General features: G+C 45.1%; 2 protein-coding genes across 2 annotated transcripts; both read left to right on the top strand.

Moving 5' to 3' along the window:
• The first annotated feature begins 1,459 nt into the window (after positions 1 to 1,459).
• dll4 (delta-like 4 (Drosophila)) lies at positions 1,460 to 10,823 on the top strand. Its single transcript, XM_073493240.1, has 11 exons — positions 1,460 to 1,885; positions 2,020 to 2,280; positions 2,644 to 2,701; positions 3,350 to 3,625; positions 5,762 to 5,822; positions 6,871 to 7,001; positions 7,235 to 7,404; positions 7,493 to 7,712; positions 8,135 to 8,867; positions 9,082 to 9,190; positions 9,657 to 10,823. The coding sequence occupies exons 1-11, from the start codon at positions 1,832 to 1,834 to the stop codon at positions 9,660 to 9,662; spliced, it is 2,079 nt and encodes a 692-aa protein (XP_073349341.1). The 5' UTR covers positions 1,460 to 1,831; the 3' UTR covers positions 9,663 to 10,823.
• A 5,135-nt stretch (positions 10,824 to 15,958) lies between these two features.
• Positions 15,959 to 17,759, top strand: chac1 (ChaC, cation transport regulator homolog 1 (E. coli)). The gene is made up of 3 exons (XM_073492697.1): positions 15,959 to 16,612; positions 16,746 to 16,781; positions 16,900 to 17,759. Exons 1-3 carry the CDS (start codon positions 16,442 to 16,444, stop codon positions 17,281 to 17,283), a joined length of 591 nt encoding a protein of 196 aa, XP_073348798.1. The 5' UTR covers positions 15,959 to 16,441; the 3' UTR covers positions 17,284 to 17,759.
• Positions 17,760 to 20,378: the final 2,619 nt, after the last annotated feature.

The raw sequence follows: 20,378 nt of genomic DNA, 5'->3' as shown, positions 1-20,378 counted from the left end.
AATAACAAATACAACCAATCAGATGATCAAAAACAAGCCATGTATGCAGGGAGGAACACTGAGGGAGAGCGATTATTCAGTCGAATATGCAACCAGAGGATGCGCAGAATTTTATTTTGTTTTTTATGCTGAATTTCTCTAGAGACAATTTCCTTTTTGTGAGTGAAATCAAATTAATTTACGGAGGGACATATTTAATTAATCTTGTTGTGTATCCGATCCTTGAATATTTAGGAGTGTGTAAAGTTATTTATCGTCGTGGCAAACTGATTCAGGGAGAGAGAAACCTGTTCGTTTATTATCACCACTGTCAATTTCAGGCCATCAAATTAAATCTTTTATCTCAATCTGCTGAGAGCTGTTAGAGGCTACAGGGACGAATAAAGCAATTTTACGCATGCAGGTGATTGTGTGTGTGTGCGTCTGTGTGCGTGTGTGTGTAAAAGAGAGAGAGAGGGAGAGAGAGGGAGAGGGAGAGGGAGAGAGAGAGAGAGAGGGCTCATTTGCATACAGCTGAATAGTTATGTCTCCCGTCCCGCACATTACACCCGCATGAGGGCGAGAGAGGGACACGCGCCGCAACAATAGGAGGCACGCTGCCACTAAACCGTAAAACGCATGGGTGGGCATGGAGGGGCACACGCCACCAACGAGATGAAACACACCCGGAGCAACGTAGAAAAGGCCTGTGTGCCCCGTGCGTAAAAGGAAACCACATGTATATATAATTAATAGTAAGAAGAAATTTATATTAAAGTCAATTCTGGAGGTTAATTTAAGCGCATCAGGACATTTCTCCTCCATATGTGTCAGGAGCTATGTGCGTCTGGTTTGCCTCTAAAGAATAAACAGTAAAAGTGAATTTCTGCGTCACCATCCATTAAAACAAATTCTGGATGAGATGTTTCCTTTAATCGCGTTTCTCCTTTCATTGTTTGTGATACAGCCCGAGGGAGAGACGCAGATGACCCCACAGAGAGTCAGGGGTCTGAAAGGAAACGGTGCGCACGGCTCCAGCGCTGTAGTAAGGCCTAATTAGGCGTGCAATTGAGTGGAACCGAGGGGCAGGGAAGGAGTAAAGACTGTAATTGAATTCCTGCTTTCTATTCTCGAAGTTTCAGCTCTCCTTCATTGTCCTTACTCACTGTCCACAGTGTGTAAATGTGCGTCCGGCGTATTGTGCGCTAAAAATAAGTCAACAGATGTTAGGGCTTGTTAATAATCGCCCAGTATCCATGGTGGTCAGTCAGCAGCGCAGTGCCAGTGGGTATTAAATCTGGATAATTGTTGTTGGGTTGGAAGGGAAGGGGGTTGAATATGTGGAGTGGGCGGTGTCAGAGGAGTGATTGGCAGTTTATGTAATGAGCAGCGCAGTGCAAGTCTATATATCTGGGAGGAGACACACTACGGTTCATTCACGAGTAATAAGACGAGTGATGAACGTCCGTGGCGCACTGACGCACCAAGTTCAGCACCAAAACAAGCTCTGAGACGCGCGCACACCGCCGAGTGACCATTGTGGAGTACAGTACCATGCGAGGAGGGGACGCCTGCTGACAGAAAGAAGCAGCTCCAGGCTGTGGATATTGCTCTTCCCTCACCTTTTGGATAACTTGGGGGGTTGGAAACGCTTTCTCTGGACGCTTTTGACGCACGCCAACAAGGAGCTACGGGTGAACTCCCTGGGAGTGAAGAAGGATTTATACGTGTTTTTAGAGATATTTTTTTTTCTCTTCCATTTGTTTACCTTGGTGTAAATACTTTGGAGTAGGAAGGTTTTGCTGCTTTATTAGCTGGCTGGTGACGCGGCTGCCCTGGAGAAGCGAGAAGGATGGCAGCCTGGTTCACCTTTACCATCGCATTCAGCACCACGTTGATATCACAGGTATGAAGGAGGATGAATGCATCTCCCCCGGTGGTCCTCAGATAAACACACGGAGAGCCACTTGTTTCATTTCTCTAAGCTGTGTGTAACCGAAGCGACGTGTTCCCTAAACCAATATCTCCTTCTCTTTTTAGGTATTTGGATCCGGTGTTTTTGAGCTCGATCTCCACGAATTTAAAAACCACAAAGGTTTGCTGGCGAACGGGAACGCGTGCAAACCCAACTGCAGGACTTATTTCAGAATTTGCTTGAAGAACTATCAGGCTGTGGTCTCGCCAGGTGACTGCATCTTTGGGAGTACAATGACAGCGGTGCTGGGGACAAACTCTTTCAGCGCCAAGGACAGTGGCACTTTACCTAGACCGATTCAAATACCCTTCAACTTTGGATGGCCGGTAAGAGCGTGGAGCAGTGCGTCCACTTTGTCTATTAAATGTTGTTTCAGGGAGCTGCTATGCATTTTGGGAGCGCACCGGTTATTGGTCAGCTCATCTAATCCATATCATTAGGTAACAGCGTGTCGATAAACAAGATTGGACTGCTACGACGTCACGTTCATTTTAAAATCCAGAGTGCCATAAATGTAAATGTCTCCATGAAGTGTAACTGAAATAGCTTTTTTTTTTTTTTTTTAACAATCAGCAGTCTATCAAAAACAGTAGAATAAGAAATAATGTCAGCTTTTCTCTCTAAATTCTGAGTTACTAAAAAAAAATAGCACAATGGGCATTCATTAACTGCATGTTTTTTCTCCTTAGGGGTCATTTTCATTAATTATTGAAGCCTGGCATTCACCTTATGGAAATCTACCTGTAGGTAAGTGCAACATTTTTGTACCACAGGAGGGAGCTCTGTCTGTACATTTAACATCATGAGGCTCTCCAACTAGTTTCCCATTTTGCACAAATACATGCACACAAAAAAGCCCCCAAAAATGAGGCTATTAAACTCAGCTCGGTCACTCGTCATGTCCCTCTGCACCTCTTGTTAATTGTTCACGATTTCACACATTTTCACGCCTATATTCACCCCTTTGTTATGAACTTCAGAACACCTTTTTCATTCTTATACCCAATACAATTGAACTTCCTCTGGTTTATTTTTGGCGTGGGAAAGAGCTGTGGGCTTTGGTGAGAATACGCAGTGCCTGCCAAAAACCCCTGACTACATCTTCCTGTATTTTACACCTTACTCTGTTCCGCCCTTTGGAAGAGGGGACTGGGCCTGGGAATGTTTTTGCTGACGGAAAGAAAGAGGAAATTTCAACCTGAGTTTATCTTTCATCTAAGCTGTATGGGATTTGATAAGGGATGCAGCTTGGTGCTGGGCAGATTATTAAAGCGAAAGTGGATGACTTTTGAACCTCAAAGCCATTTATGATGCTGTTCTTGACATAAAACCATAATCATGCAAACACCACTACATTAATCTGACTTCCCCCTTCTCTTTTTCTTCCTCTTTCAGATACGAACAACCCAGACTTTTTGATTAGCCTTTTTGCCATCCAAAGACAGCTGGGTGTAGGCACTGACTGGTCTCAGGATATGCAGACTGGAGGACAGCCTGCATATCAGACAGAGCTGAGATATTCTTACCGGTTCATCTGCAACGAAAGTTACTACGGAGAAAACTGTAACAAAAAGTGCACGCCCAGGGACGACCGATTTGGCCACTACACCTGCAACCGTGACGGGCAGTTATCCTGCCTGCCTGGCTGGAAGGGGAAATACTGTGAAGAACGTAAGCAACCAATAAAATATCTTGTAGTAGGCCTGTTCACACCTGGCTTGTTTCCTGTATATCTCTTTCAGTTCATGGTTGAGTTTTGTTTTTCTGAGTTTGTGTCAGTATAGAGGCTGTTCCGGCCTAGCTGTGGAGCTTGGTATGATAACTTTGTGGGACTGTTTAGACACTCCTTGCTTTAAAAGAGTCTAATGCAAAGTCTTTCTGTGGTGTGCGACCTTTGCCCTTCATCGTTACGCTTTAGGTCCCAGAGAGAATAAAGATTCATGAGCGTGCACAACATATCAGTAATTGATAAGTTGTGAGATTACACATAGGTCATCATTTTACGGCCACAAGATGTTGAGTACCATAATAAGACATGATGTAATCATATCTGGCAAGTCTGATGGGCAATTTTGGTGTAGAATGCATTTTTCAGACCTATTTGCCTCATATAATTTGTAATCATATAATTCTGTCATGTAATTGGTTGTGGCTTTGCGAACACTCGTTGAATATGGGTTGAGGGACAGACGGCTTAGCATGACAACAGGCACATTATACTTGTGCAAACCCTCTCGGCCAAATCATAGACCAACACTCGCATGTTTTGGACAGCTCTGAATGGGCCCGCGAGGAGGCCGGGTGCCATTTGGCTCCACAATACCAAGGGCCCTTTTCACCAAAACAAATTAATCAAAGAGTAGATTGGAAGGAGGCACCGTGAGAGTAATAGTTACCATGTGCTGGATGTGTGACCACATGGGCGACAGCGGATCTGTCATCCGTGTCACTCGGTGGTGAAAGAGAAATTGGCATGTGCTATTTTGACTGTGGCGCCAAATTCTAACCAGATGGGCTCACGTGTCGCAATTACAGACACATCAATCGTCGGTGACTACAGAAAATATACATGAGAAAGATAGATTGGGCATCTTTCAGACGCTATAATTTCCCCTCCTCTCTCACACTCCCATATATCAATTTAAACAAGCTTGGCCACACGTCGAGAAACAGACAGACAGACATAGATAGATAGATAGATAGATAGATAGATAGATAGATAGATATGCTTTACAGTCATCTAAATTAAACTGAAAACAAATGGCTAATGAACTCAACTGTAGGAGCTAATGTCTGTTAGCTTGTCAATATTCAAAAGCACAATACATTTATACATTGTGCATAGGTAGATAGATAGATAGATAGATAGATAGATAGATAGTCATTACAGTCATCCTAATTAAATTTGAAACAAATGGCTAATGAACACAGCTGTAAGGGCTAATTTCCTTTAGCTTGTCGATAATCAAAAGCACAGTAAGCACAATAAAATGTCAGACACTGTACACTTCAGCTAATATACATAGATAGATAGATAGATAGATAGATAGATAGATAGATAGATAGATAGATAGATAGATAGATAGATAGATAGATAACAAGTGGCTAATGAACATAGCTGTGGGGGCTAGCTAAATGTGAGGGCTAATTTCCTGTTGCTAGCTTGTCAATATTCAAATTAGCTTCAACAGGTGCGCCTTTAACTCGCGCTTTTTTGTCACAATTTACATCTAAATGAGGTCACATTCAAGTCAGAACTGAGCGTTTACTTCAAATATATATATATATTTCTTCTACCTTCATTAAGTACAGTATGGCGCCTGCCCTGTAACTTAACCCGGGTGGTTGAGAGGAGGGGGGAGGAGGGGGGGGGGGACTTGTGGGAGGAGCCCGGCCGACTGCACGCGCCAAGGTTAATCGCGGCATTATTATCCGCCACGCGCCATCGATGTTTAGTCCCCCCTCCATTGTTGGGCGCGCGGTAGTGGCAGCTGCAAATATGGTTGCGGCGGACCACAAACAACAATAGTGACAGCTGTCTGCTATTGAGAGCGAGCATCTGTTCTGGACTAAACCGGCCTGACGTGTTCGTCCCGCCCGGCACCGGGGTGTGGCGGGTCGGACGGGTTTAGATCACTGCTGCAGAGGGGAAGCTGAGGGCAGGTTGTGTGCTTGAACATATAGGCTCATAAAGGTTGTTTTAAGTGTTTCCTCGTTGTTTTTAACTTTAAAGTTTGAATGCATGAAACAAAAAGAGCAGCAGACTCACTGTATTTTTCTTTTTCTCTCTCTGTGTGTGTGCTTCAGCGATCTGTCTGGAAGGCTGCAGCGAGAGGAATGGAAACTGCTCCAAACCTGGCGAGTGTGTGTAAGTATTAATAATTATTCGAGTGTGGAAATAAGGTGTTGGCTGTCTGTGTAGGAAGGAACACATATTGGAGCAGTTGCGAAGGGCCAGTTACAGCCGCGTGGAGAGCGTTGGCTGCGATTTCTCCCAGGAAAAAAAATTCATTTATTGTCAAGTTTATTGTCAAATTAACATCAGCGACTCCTGAGATGGATATTGTATCCTTTTGAAGATTCACGCTGGCTATTCTTGCCTCCCTGAGATGTCCACTAAATCAACACAGTGTCAGTCCACTCCCTCTCACGTCTTTCCCTGCGTCACTCGCTGGCTTCTCTGCTTCCCATGTTCCTTTCTTGTCACTACCCTGTCTCACTCACTCACTCACCAGTGAGGATAATTCACACACACACACATTCGCTCGCTGTGAGAAATTCCTCCTGAATCCTATTTTGCCCTCTTTTTTAGACGCAAATCCATCATTCCCACCGCTAAAACGGACCCAAATTGAGGTTAAATCCCCCCTTTAGATACAAAGCTGCTCACTAAGCAAAAAATAAAATAAAAAAAGCTGTAACCTTAAAAGTACATCTGAAGTCCCACAATCTCGTGGTTCAACAAGGTTACTGCGCGCTGTGCTGAGAAACGGATATTCATGGGAAACAAGAAAAAATGACTTCATTATATTATCATGATTTATCCTTAATACGCAGTACATACCTTCATGAGCATAGGAGATGCTTTTATTTTGTAGGAACTGGTGTGTAACATCGTTTCCAGCCCTGGCGCATCGTGAGAAAACTGTTTTCGTGATGGATTCATACAAGCGTTAAATGATTGTATCCAACTGTGAAGCGGCTATTAATGTCCCGTTACATGATTGATGACTGATTTTATAATGTAATCCGTGGCAGCGCTATAAAGCGAAAGAAGTCTGCTCTCGATTAATCAATGTCGACTCGGAAATCAAATAAAGTTAAAGCACCAGACTCGGATTTGTTATTCATGGCAGCTATGAGACACACAGTGGGAGAAAATGAATCGAATGAATCTGTTTTGTCATGTTTTGCAGATGCAGAGACGGCTGGCAGGGCACGTTCTGCGACGAGTGTAAGAAGTACCCGGCCTGCAAGCACGGCACCTGCCAGCTGCCGTGGCAGTGTAACTGTCAGGAGGGCTGGGGAGGCCTATTATGTGACCAAGGTACACCGCACAACTTGGACCACTGCTGCTGTTCCTTTTTTTAAGAGATCCACTTCTCGAATTACTTGCGCAGTGTTTTCATTTGAATTAACTTGAAAGCATTAGTAAATTAGATTTCCTCTGAAGTGTTCCCTTCATAGCTTCGGGGCACATCCGGGGTAGATGGCTTTTTTCTTTTTTTTTCCACCCTGTAAACAAACACTCTTCTCTCTCTCTCGCTCTCCCTCGGTCAGATCTGAACTTCTGCACCCATCACCATCCCTGCGTGAATGGCGCCACCTGTATGAACACAGGACAGGGCAGCTATACGTGCACATGCCTGCCTGGCTTCACAGGGGTCAACTGTGAGCTGGAGATGCAGGAGTGTGACAGCAACCCCTGCAGGAACGGAGGCATCTGCACCGTGAGTTGGAAACGTCTGTCACGTTGTAGAATTCGCAGTTGTTTTTTCGGCTCTGCTTTTTGGACTAATTCCTCCCTCTCTTCCCCAGAATTTGGAGAGCGGCTACATGTGCACGTGTCCCCAAGGTTTCGAGGGATCCCACTGCGAGCACAGCCTGCTGACCTGCGCCGACTCCCCCTGTTTCCACAGTGGCAAATGCTGGGAGAAGGACAATGGCCGCAGCTACATGTGCGAGTGTCCCCGCGGCTACACCGGACTCAACTGCGAGAAGAGAGTGGACAAGTGCACGTCGCTTCCCTGCGCTAATGGTACAGTCTTCCTCCCCTTTTTGTCCCCCCTCCCCCCCCTTTCTGAACTTCCCCTCGCTCTTTCTCCCCCCTTCAAATTCCTGCAACTGGAAGCAGCGAGGAACAACAGGAATTGGTGGGAACTTGGTGTCTATTGTCCTCCGTATAAACACTCGGCAGCTCAGAGCAGCAGCTTGTAAATGTCGCCACAGCTCGCTGCGGTTGTTGATGAAAGGGGACAAATATCCAGCGCAGGCTGGATTTCTGTCTTCTTGTAAACATGGCGGACTGTGGGGTTGGGAGAACAATACACAGTGCTGCGGTCACACTGTGTGATTTGATGGAGATGTGTGAACTGAGGGGGCCTCGTCTGTCTGATTTTGAAATGCTTGATGTCGCAATGCCTGTCATTCATACCAACAACCTCTTGTCCTCTCCCGTAGGTGGTCTGTGTCTGATCCACGGTGGCATGCGTGTGTGCAGCTGCCGTGCAGGATTTACCGGCCAGCGCTGCGAGATCAACATCAACGAGTGTGCCGGTAACCCCTGCCTCAACGGCGGCACCTGCCAAGACCGAATCAACGACTACACCTGCGTCTGTCCCGCGGGCTACGGCGGACGCAACTGCGACAGAATCCTGGACGAGTGCTCCGTTCGTCCCTGCCTCAACGGGGGTGTTTGCACAGGAGGCGGCGGGCCGGGCAAGCCTCCAGCAACCTGCCTGTGCCCGTCAGGGTCCACCGGGCCTCGCTGCGATATCTTCCCCATCACCTCTCCCGTGAACGGAGAGAATCAAGATGGCTTCCAGTGGGCGGCAGTCTCTCTGGCCGTGGGGCTGGTGGCGCTGCTGGTGCTGCTGTGCATGGTGGGCTTGGCTTTGAGGCACATCCACAGGCAGGCCCAGAGAGAAACGGGGGACACAGAGACTATGAACAACCTGTCCAACGTTCAGAGAGACAACCTGATCCCGGCGTCGCAGCTGAAAAACACCAACCAGAAAATCAGCCTGGAGGTGGACTGCGATTCGGAGAAATCGAACTTTATCCACAAAAACTATCACTTGGACTCTTACAACTCCAAATCAAAGGAGTTCAAGGATGAAAAGTCGCAAGAGGATAAAAGTCTTATTTATGACAAATGTTTAGAAGACAAAATGCCGTCGAGTCGACTGTACAGGTAAGAGGAACCATATTCTCACTCATGCACAACTTTTATTCAGTTTAAACACAATAACGAGCCCCAGTTGTTGTTTTTTCCCTTTCAAACCATCATTTACAGAGTTTATAGATATTTCCTCTCCGCTGCCTCACTGTATATGCACGCACCCAATGCATAGCCCCGCCATGTGCTTCTAGTTTGTGTTAACACACAGTGTGATTTGTGTTTGCAGTGAAAAGCCAGAGTGTAGGATATCAACGATATGTTCCTCAAGAGACTCCATGTACCAGTCGGTATTCGTTATAGCAGAGGAGAGGAGGGAATGCGTCATAGCAACAGAGGTAAGCCAACAAAACATTTTTAAAAAATCACATCTTCATCAGCATTTCCGCAAAATCCTCCACTTGAAATGCATCATGTCGTCCCAAGTGCACGATCGCTCACCGACGACAGGGGATGGTGGTGTTTCTGGTGTACGAGCTCAAGCTGGGGAAAGCCCAATCAGCTGCATTATTTGTTTCTGTAAATTACCCCGGCCACTCTTTATCTTGGCCACATGATGACCCAAAGTATGAACTTACGCTGATTCCTCACACATGTTTGGCTCGGCTCGGTCTCAAAGGTGCTATGTTTTACTGCTGTGGCATTTAGCGGAATTTTTAAGATGCTCATTTCCAAGAAAAATATAATGTCGATGACCCATAATGGTTGAAAAAAGGAGCTGTGAAAACACTTTGGGATGATTATGTGGTTTAATTTTCCTGCATTTCTGATACAGTTTCTTCCTCTTCTCCTTTTTCCCCGCAGGTATAAACTGTGAGGGGTCTGAACGCGAGGAGGGAAAGGAGGGGGAGAAAAAAAGACACAATCGAGGCAGAATTTCACATTCTGGATTGTTTACAAATGCTGAGAAGAGACTGGAGATTGTTTCTAAGACGTCCACTGCTGCTCTGGAACACTTGAGAACTGGAGAGGGCAGAAAAACGGCTGCCCTGCAAAAAAAAGACAAAACAAAACAAGAACTGAGAAACTTTATGTTGACCGAGTGTTTGTATGCAAAAACATGTACAGTGAAGGACCTGTTGTGACAATGCTTGGCGAACAGACTGACAGAGCATCGGTGAAATATTAATTTATAATCTCGGCCATCCTGGACGGTGGAAGGAGGTGAAGGTGGATCATTGCCCCCCTCGTATCTGACCCGGCCTTGTGTGATAATCATGATGACTTTGACAGCCAACCAATCAGTAAAAAAAAAGGTGCCTAAGGTTTGACCCCTTCAAACCCCACCCCCCACCCCCACACACACAAACACACACTCACTCCTGCCATCTTCGCCTGCTATGCAAGACTCAGGGTCGAGACAAGTGAACTCACCCACCGTCACAATCCAACCTCACAAACACTGAGAGTTATGAATGTCTGAAACTAATCTTCGACTGTCAATCATGTGAAAAACGACCGGTTGGACGCTGAAGATTGTATGCCGCCCAAATTCACTAGAAGCCTTAAAAAAAAAAGAGGGGGTTTGAATGCTAAAAATTGTGCCCTTGTCTGTTCTTGGATCATTTGCACTACACAAAGTAAATCGGGGGGAAAAAAAATACTTTTTAATCAACAGGGATTTGAAGAGAAAACCACGGGAGCGCAATAGTCAGTGCCGTGCCAGCAAGATCCAAGAGGAAGGAAAAGATTGCATAGAAAAATGCGTGTTTTTTTTTTTTATGCAACGCGACTGAGAAAAAACTAAGACTCAAAACAAGGAGAAAAGACTGTCACACCACTGCCTGCCTATAATAAATTTCAAAAAAATACAGAACCAATAATGTAATTTTTTAAAATGATTATTTCCAGAGTTTAATTTAAATATGACACACTGCTCTTTATATGTTTTATAATATTATTTTGTATATAATGCATATTTATAAGGACCAAACTTCTGAAGAATAAAACTTCCTTGAAAACTGTTTTTAATTTGATGTCGGCGAATGGAAAAGGAAATTATTTTTGAGGTTGTTTTGAAAATAATGAAATTGCGTACAAATGATGATGGTATGTGTGTTTCATTGTTTTTTTTATCCTTGGCTTCATTTCAAAGGGAAACTTCAATCCTAAATTCATCTTCTACTCAACTTTATATGCTCGGCTGAGCAAAATTGTGAGCAGCTTTATGAATATGAATTCCAGACGCTCTCATACATTCACGCATCATATTTAAAGGTCTACTATGCAACTTTTTATGAGCGCCAGGCCCAATTCCCAATACACCCCTTTACCCTACCACCTAGTCTTGGCCCCCTGTTTACGCCTAGGGGTAGGGTATCCTGATTCTTGCTGGGGTAGAGCCAAGAGTTAGGGTCCTCCAAATGGAGGTTTTTCAGAGGCTCACTTTGAACCGAGGGTTATGAGAACTCTGTCATTTAAATCTGTTCTGCTCCTTTTCTTCAAAACAATCACTTCTAGTTTGCTGATGTCTTGGTAGCTAGCTAACGTTGCGCAATTGCTGATTTGTGCATGACAGCCTCTCATTTTAAAGTATTATCAATGTTGCATTCCTCCCCTTCGATGGCATACGACGCCTGAAATGTACCTAAAATCCAGCTGCGGAGTTGTTGCACTTGGTCCCACTCCTCTAATATCAGCGCAGGCTGGCTTTGAGCAGCACTGGTTGCTAACGTGAGCCTCTAAAGCACCGCTAGTGGCCTGTGTTCTTTATTTGATGGCGTGAAGTTGTGAACAAAGTGCAAGCGTCCATGCTGTCCTATCTACATCGGATGAATGGCAAGGACGCCATGTTGGAAATGTCCGGCAGCGTTTGTTGACATTAACGTCATTTCATCTGAGATTTCAGCCACTGCCCCTTGATACTTTTACGCATAAAAGAGGGGTCGGGGTAAAAAATTGGAAATGCGATTGAGCCTATGAACAAACAGAGAGCTCTTGATACAGGGAAAAGCAATTTGCTAAAGCTAACACCAATTTTAAATGTAATAAAGACACATGTTTACATATGTATTTGTAAACATTGGAGCAAAATATACTTGATTTGGAGTTATGGTGAAGTGAGAAAGTCTGAATTTGCCACTTAAAGAAAGTTACATATTGCCCCTTTAATGTTTTGGACATTAGATAGAGACATAAAGCCTGTGCCATCACTACTTCGAGTAATTCCTGGAAACGCCTTTGGCTCCAGCCCCGCTCACCCACTCCTCGTCCTCTCTCTGGGCCCTAAATTGGCTTGAAATTCAAATCCGTTTCCACGGATACCACCCCCTCAAGCTGGAAATGGCGAAACAAAGCCAGGCGCAGGGCAAAGGGGAACACACCCCCCTCACCCCTCCTCTCATGATGCTCGAACACACGCGTCCACGCACACACACACACACACACACACACACACACAGCCGACCAAACAGATGCCGTGGGGGGAGCACGGAGTGAGTCTGTAGTGCCATAAAAACAGCAGCATATGCCAGGCCTCTCGCCCCGTGTGCATGACACATAGAGTGCACAGACCTCCTCCCATAAAAAAAAAAAAAAAAACGCTCGAGCACTTACAGGCTCCCCAACTGCCTGCCTCCCCTTCAGGGTTAAGAGCAATATTTCAATGCCCGGTTCGGTACTACCCATTCGTACAGACAAAACTAAGGGGGAGAGGGGCCTGGCACCAGAGGGGAGGGGAAACCAGATGGGAGCTAGTGGATCTGAATCCACATAAATAAAAAAGAAGAAAAAAAGTTGACTTGTCAGAGCAATCTGGTCGAGCCCTAAGATTTGTCCCAGTGTGTCAGAAAAACCCACTAAAACGTGTCATCCGCATTATCAAAGCTCTCCTGCCTCCAGTTAACAGAAATCCTGCGACAGTCAACACCCCCTAATCAGCAGCAATCAACACTCGGCAGAGGATCTGGACGGCTTTTCCCTCGCACACATCCTGTTAGCCTGTTGACCTAGGCATCCTCATCTAAAGGCTTGCGTTGTTGAAAAAAAAAAAAGTTTGGAAAAGGATGCTTCCGGCCTGACTCGAGAAAAACACACGTTATCATAATGATTAATCATCCAGTTAAAGCCCCCCCATGTGAGCCTGATGGTTCTTCAGAGTTTCTTCCCACCATCATGATACTCACACCTACAGGCAGACTCACGCCCTCGTTCACACTCGCACCGCAGCGGCAAACACATGCTAGGGCTCTGCTCTTTGGCCTCTGGGGTCTCCATAGCATGGCCAGGCATTTTTCATTGTGTTATAATCACAGCATCCTGTTTGTGACCCTGTGACATCAGTTCCTGCTTCCTCCCTGATTAAAAAATGCAGAACATGCCGGCGCAGGCCAACGGGTTTTCTCACGCATCGCACTCGCTCGCTCGCGCAGATGACTTCGGGTTTCTCAGGAAACAACCTCAAAACAGGCGAGACGACGACAACAAACACGCCAATCAGCACTATTTATCCTGAAGAGAGGAAGAGAGGGGGGAATCTGCGATATTGGTGTCGTGAATGGAGAATCAGGAAGCAGATTTGAAAAGTAAAATCTGACTATCTCTTCGTGGGGAGCGTGGAAGTTCCTCTGCTCCGGCTTTCTTTTCATTGAAAGCCTCATTCGGCTCTTGACCGTGCATGTTTTTGTACATGCATGTGCAGGCAGATTGTGCTCATACATCACGATGCTGTCACTCACTGTTCTGCAACCTTGCCCCTTCCTGCACTTGTAGTCGTCTCATTAATTAACACTAGGTGTCAGTAAGAAACCCACACGCAGGAAATAAGTGGTCAGTACATGCCAGAATAAAACCCCAGGTACACTCGAGCTGATGATCGAAATAGCCGCACATAACCTGCACATTCTGAACAAATTCAAATATTAAAGGGGCACTGTAAGAATTTCAATATTTACAATATTAATGAGGTAATAACACAGAAATATTTATTTTTTCCATAACTGAGTAAACAAGCTGTTCTCAGAGGAAAATAAGGTCCCCCCAGAACACTGTGGTGGCAGGGTCTGCCACATATAACCACAGCAAAAAAGCATCGTGTTGTCCTTTAAGGCCAGTTTGTTTATTTCGTTTGTTGAGGCATGAACAAAATCCGTCAATGAAGATCTTCCTCTACTTCCCCAAAACTACATAGTGCACCTTTGATTAAATGATGCATCCAGCAAATCATAGACAACTCTGTGTTTAGGATGTTTTGTCCCACTAACCTGACCAGGAGCTCCTGACCTACTAAAGAATGTTTACATCATACTCGAAAAACAGGGTCTATCGCCGCAGGAGCGATATATACATATGCAGTCGAACGTGTTTATGCACGTGTTTCATATCCTGTGAGCTGGAAAAACAAGCAGGGACATGGGGATATGAGGGGAAAGTCCGCACGAGTTAAGTTTATATTTTTGAAAGGTGACTTATTTTAAATGTATATGCTTGACAGCGAAGGCAAATAGACAGGTGAATATTTGATAAATCACAAGTCAAAACATCCAATCACAGCAGTATATTAGATTACAGGCGGTGCTGTCGGCGTGGCTTAGCGCAGAGATACTGTAGCAGCAGGCTACGGGACATGAAAGGCCACGGCATAATGGGATGGAAGCTTGTGCATGACACAGGGTTGCTCAAAGGCCTGGATTGTGCGGTGCTTTAGATTGATGAAGAGCTGATACAGTTGGCTGGCCTCTTATCAAGGCAGATAATGCCAGCTATTTATAGATAATCTATCTATTGAGCACAGATGAGCCTGTGCTATTACACTATATCAGATCCAGCGGGCGTGGTGGGCATTTTTGTACATCAGATCAGGTCTTCCGTGTTTCTGATCACCGTTCTCTCTTGATGCGTCTCCGCTGTGTGCAGCGTTTCGGCAGTTTTGATTCACCGTTGTCTTTAACTTACTTTTGCAATCTTTATATTTTACAAGATTTCAGTTTATTAGGCGTGTGCATGGGCTGTCTGCACACAGCTTGGGGTGGTTACCAAACTCAGAAAAACACCCAGTCTGCTTAAGAGCCTGCATCTAGCTGCCAAAGCAGGCTGTTTGTTGAGCAAAGTCTATAAAAAAAAAAGGGCGTGTGTGTGTGTTTACAAAGTTGGAATAAATCTGCAAGAGTGGGATTTCTAGTGATAACCCACTGCTGCGCCAGCCAATCACATGCAGCAGGTCGAAATGACCCTGTGTGCTGGAAATGTCAGCTAAAAACAAAACTGTGCCCTCTTCCCTTCAACAACTTTTCTTCCTGCGGTTCCAGAGGACTAAAATGAACGTGGTGGTGGCCGACGGGATGCTCAGTTGTCAGTGACCTTTTTCTTGCCTTTGGATCTTTGAGCTGTGGGACTAGATTACAGGCCTCTCCTGCCCGGGCTCATGTAAACACCCATGTAGGGTGCTTATTTACATGTCAACAGTGATTTCCATTCATACTGTGTTCAGATCACTGTGTTCAGATTCCCTAGAGGATGAATCATTTATTCACTTTGTGTTGCGTTTAACCTCACCAATCATTTCATATTTTTTTCCTTCATTTTCTGTGAATCAGAAATACTTTATTGATCCCTGAGGGGAAATTGCTTGGTCCCATTCAAAAGTCTTAGAAAATATGCAGAAAAATAAACACTATACACAAGCAAGAATAATAAAAAATAGAATGAAAATAAAATAAATGTACATTCTACTAGAAATGGCAAGATATATATGGTGAAATAAAATACATGGCCTTCTGTAGGCCCTACATAGTCTGATGCAATGTCTTGGTATGTTGCTGCGGCCCTGAAATGCAGTGGCGAGTTGCATCAGCCAGATCAAGTCTGAACCATATGGAAATATATTCAGAGAATGACAACACGGGCGACCAATCACGACTCGAGTCGGCTGGAGTGACAGTTCCGCGTCCAATCACATTTAAATGTGGCGGCGCGGCTCAAGTAAACTGTCGGCCAATAGCGTTGGCGAATTGGTTTAAAATCCCGCCTTATTCGGCGCACCGAAGTCTGATTGGGTGAGACCTCACACGGGGCAACCCTTCCTGGAATATGATTGGTCGAAAGGACGAGCACGGGTTCGCCCACCTGCCCAGGACTGTATAAAAACGTGAGCGCCGCTTCGCCATGTTATCGAGGAAACGCTTCAAATCACCGTCGCTTCTTAGCTCAAGAGAAGATTCACCGAGAGGTGATTAACACACCGACATCACGACATCTAACCTCGATCTTTTACTTCATTAGTCATTAGTAACGTCACGAGCCGGCGAAGCAGCTGGCCGCAGCTGGTTTTTTTTAATATTTCCGAGTCGATCCGAAGGCCAAAGCGGCTGCCATGGATTTTTAAGGCGTAATGCGGCACCTCTAATGCAATGGCAATGCATAGTGCAAGGCAAAATAAACTGCGAAACTCCATCTTCGCCCCTGCCAAGCAGTCGGGCTCGAATACTGTCCGCGGTATTCCTGCGAGCCAGCCGGTACCACTGCTCCTGGACCGGAGGAAGCTAACGCTAGCTAGCTAGTCATCCAAGCTAACACCATCGACTTGTGAAAGAGTGATCCCATCGATTCATCCGACCGTCGTCAACACTACCGATCAATACAAATTTAAAAAAATGAAGCCTCAAGACATCGTCGCCGGGAAGAGCAGCCTGTGGATCTTCGGGTACGGGTCACTGGTGTGGAAGCCGGACTTCAAGTACAGGAGGAGCAAGGTCGGCTACATTCAAGGCTACAAGAGGCGTTTCTGGCACGGAGACAACTTCCACCGCGGGAACGACGAGTTGGTGAGATGCTTAATGTTTTTACTTGTTTATCACTTTGTTTATTTGCTTGTGTTCGCAACTGTGATGCTGTTGTGGCTCTGACACCTTCAGGCGTTGTCCATGACGTGACCCATTTCTCTTCCTCTCCCCGCAGCCCGGAAGAGTGGTGACGCTGATTGAAGATGATGACGTAAGTGGAAAGCTCCACTTCCTATTGGTTCAGCCAGTGATGCTGTAGAAACAACCCAGGAGTTTCCAGATTTACAGTGTCATTGAACGCCTCCTTGTTGTTTTCCCCCCCCCCACAGGCGAGCACTTGGGGTGTGGCGTTCGAGGTGACGGGCCCTCAAGTCGAGGAGTCCCTGAAGTACCTGAACGTGCGCGAGACGGTCTGCGGCGGCTACGTCACCAAAATGGTGGATTTCTACGCCGAGGGGGAGAGCCAGCCTCCGGTTCAGGCGCTGCTGTACATCGCCACCACCGACAACCCCCTCTACCTGGGGCCGGCCAGCGCCGAGAAGATCGGCGTCCAGATCGCCATGAGCAGAGGGAAGACGGGCCACAACCTGGAGTACCTGCTCCGGCTGGCAGAGTTCATGAGGAGGAGCTGCCCGCACGTGGAGGACAGTCACCTGTTCTCCATCGAGGCGGCGGCGCTGACCGTGGTGTCCCTGATGTTAGCAGCCCAGTAGCTCGTACCCTTTGTCACTAGCTTACATAGCGGATGAATACACTACACACACACACATGCACAACAGAGGCTTTCCACCTGTCATGCAGTCACCTATGGTTTATTGAGCGATGTAGGTTCCCACTAACACACAGTGAATCCATCGAATGCTGCTGAAGTAATAAAGGGAATCACGATAGTGGTTGTTTTTTTGTTTTTTCTGAAGCATGACCTCATGTTTACATCGTAGCATTGCACCTGGTACGTGTTCTGTACATTTGCTAAATGTATGATGACTGAATTGTTGACTGTAAACATCTGAGCATCTGTTTTTTTTAAATGGTACATTAATGTTTATTTGCACAGTTCAGATTCCGTCCACACGATCGAATCTGTCGGCCATTTGCTGTGGTTTTTCCGAAGGTGTAGACCTGTTAGTTTTTCTTCTTTCCATCAGGTGTACAAGAAGGAACTAATAAACAGTTTAAAAGGAAAAAAGACCTGTGTTGTTGTTGTTGTTATCCTCCTGTTGCTGATTCGGAATATGAACTTTTTCAATTTAGTACCATAACATAGTTGTTTAAAAAACAATCCTACACAGCATGTGGTTCGTGTTGTTGAACCGCTCCAGTAAAACTTGAATTATATTACCTCCTTTTTACATTTCTGCGGTGAGGAGAACGAGTCGTATGACATCTGGAGAACGGTGCAGATGACTTAGAACTAGGCCAGTGGTCAAGATCCCTGTGGGGCTCTTGGGTGATTCTGAGAAACGGGGATTAAAGGGATAACAAACATCTTTATCCTTCTGTTACACTTTTATTTTATTAAGGGTCACTGAAAACCTCACCTGAATGAAACAATCCATGAAGGGAAAATCTCTCATATCCTTTAATGAGGGTGGGTTTGATTAGCTTTAAGGGGCACAACTAGGGATGCTAATTTTAAAAACAATTAATTGATTGTGGGCTGTCTTAATCGATTAATCAGTTAATCATTAAAAAACATATGCAATGTGTTTGACGTTTGATGGTCGGTTAAAACATTTTTAATAGGTTGAATTCTCAACAGTGATTCATCGATTAAAGGTGCATGTTGTTATTTTGGGGAAGAAATTTGAATCAGAAGAGAAAGATCTTAATTTCTTTTCTGCCTAAATAAACAAACTTTATTTGTTTCATGACTGAATAAACAAACTGACCTTGAAGGACAACACAATTTAATAGTTTTACTTTGTTTACATGTGGCGGACCCTGCCACCTTTCTAGCTTCAAACAGTGTTCTGAGTTTGAATTTCTTCTCTACGTAGTGCCCCTTTATTAATTACTAATTTACATCCCTAATCCAAGCCTAAAAAGGTCAGAAAACGTTGATGTTGCACATATGGATATGTCAGCTTCCACATCTGACAACCATACAAGGCCTGAAGCAGGTCTGCTGCGCTATAGTTAGCTAGATAACTTTCCCGAGTAAACACTGGAACACACATCCGTCCATGCTCCAGGTTTGACTGGGCTGCAGATCAGCAGCATTACCCAGAAACCTCAGTGCTTTTCTGGAAGCGGCTCCTGCAGTTTACACACATACAAGCATACGTCGGACACTCCCAAACATTGGCTGGAGCAGCTTGTACCTTGGACGTGGTTCAAGTCAAGAGTCTATCTAGGTGCAGAGGCTTATATAACCGCTGGCTGCATGGGAACAAGCCCAGACCTGGAAGTCCTGTGTTTACAGTCTGCTCCGCGGTTCATGTCAGAGTGCACCAGGAAGAACATGCTGCCGAGGCGCTCATCGAGATGGAAATCTTAGCAGACCATGTGAAAATATACTCGCTTTAATTCACGTGCACTTCAGAGTATTGGTACATATGTATATGTATTGGTTAAAGGGTCAATTCAACCAAATTTCACACAAAAAAGCATCTTTCTCATGAACTTGCGGTGCTGCCGAGCCCTGCAGAATGTTTCAGATTTAAGTGACAGGATTTTGGATATCTGCTTTTACGATTTCCTCCAACCCCAATACAATGGAGGTGTCGGATTTGGTTTGCGCTGCTCAGAACACTAAAAAAAATGACATTGGGAATCAATATAAACATGCCCTCGAGTTAGTGAGGTCTCACTGTGAAGAAGTTACAATGCAAACTCAGATTATTCTGAATTTTTTTAAACGTATATTTTGAACACTGGCTGTAAGCTGTGGGTGCATTCAGAGGAATTTTCATTTTATGGAGAGCTTTGCGCAGCGTTTTGTAAAGAGAGCGTGTGATTTGGATCTGTAAACTGAACACAAAGTGAAAATAAATGTGGTTGTGGTTTGCAGGCTCGGTGAAAAGATTTGGAACGACCATCGAGTTTCAGTGACTTTCCAGCTCCAGTTTTAGCGTGTAAACATTTCTTAAGCACCGTGATTGCAGATGTTATTGGGTCGGTGCAAAAATTATTCAACATGGCAAAGGGAGCAGAACAGGGGCCTGAAGCTTTACAGGAGAGCTGCCAAAGAACACAAAATTATGCTTCCAAAAAGCCACAGTTGACTCACAATACCTCTGTGATAGTCTCAACAAAAGCTTGTGCAAAGCTGCGCAACCTGGAGCATGAAACACAAAACCTGGACCCAGGAGCATCGGAGGAAAGTAGTCTGACGTGTGTTGCATGCAGGAGGGCTCATCTTCAAGGACACGCTTCAGTTGTTAAGGGGGTGTTTTGACCTGATGTATGAGGACAGTAGCCATATTAAAGCACTGGTCACAGCAGCTGCACGAATATCGGTAAATTTATGGCCTCCCAAAGGTTTTTTTTAAATGTAGAGCTCAGTATTTAAAGGGACAGTTTTCCCCAAAATCAGAATTTCATATTTTCCCTCTTAGCTGTAGTGCCATTTATGCATCTAGTTAGTTTTCGTGTGGTATGCTGAGTTTTGGAGATATCAGCCGCAGAGATGTCTGTTTTCTCTCGAATATAATGGGACTAAATGGCACTCGGCAACAGCAATGTCTCTCGACAGAAATCATGATCCTGTTACTCAAGATGATCCACAGACCTTGTTGTGAGCGGTTTCACGTGGGAACTATTTTCTCTCTACCGAAGGAGGAAGGCAGTGTGCATCTATGGAAGA

This window comes from Pagrus major, chromosome 22 (assembly GCF_040436345.1).
Source record: "Pagrus major chromosome 22, Pma_NU_1.0".
In the NCBI taxonomy this organism is placed as follows: Eukaryota; Metazoa; Chordata; class Actinopteri; order Spariformes; family Sparidae; genus Pagrus; species Pagrus major.
Note: the sequence above shows the minus strand (reverse complement) of the source record. Positions and strands in the feature narration are given on the sequence as shown.

Coding starts and splice junctions, on each gene's coding strand:
- dll4 (XM_073493240.1), top strand. CDS start 1,832: ATGGCAGCCTGGTTCACCTTTACCATCGCATTCAGCACCACGTTGATA. Junction 7,405..7,492: donor GGAACGGAGGCATCTGCACC/GTGAGTTGGAAA, acceptor TCTCTTCCCCAG/AATTTGGAGAGCGGCTACAT. Junction 8,868..9,081: donor CCGTCGAGTCGACTGTACAG/GTAAGAGGAACC, acceptor TTGTGTTTGCAG/TGAAAAGCCAGAGTGTAGGA.
- chac1 (XM_073492697.1), top strand. CDS start 16,442: ATGAAGCCTCAAGACATCGTCGCCGGGAAGAGCAGCCTGTGGATCTTC. Junction 16,613..16,745: donor ACCGCGGGAACGACGAGTTG/GTGAGATGCTTA, acceptor CTCTCCCCGCAG/CCCGGAAGAGTGGTGACGCT. Junction 16,782..16,899: donor CGCTGATTGAAGATGATGAC/GTAAGTGGAAAG, acceptor CCCCCCCCACAG/GCGAGCACTTGGGGTGTGGC.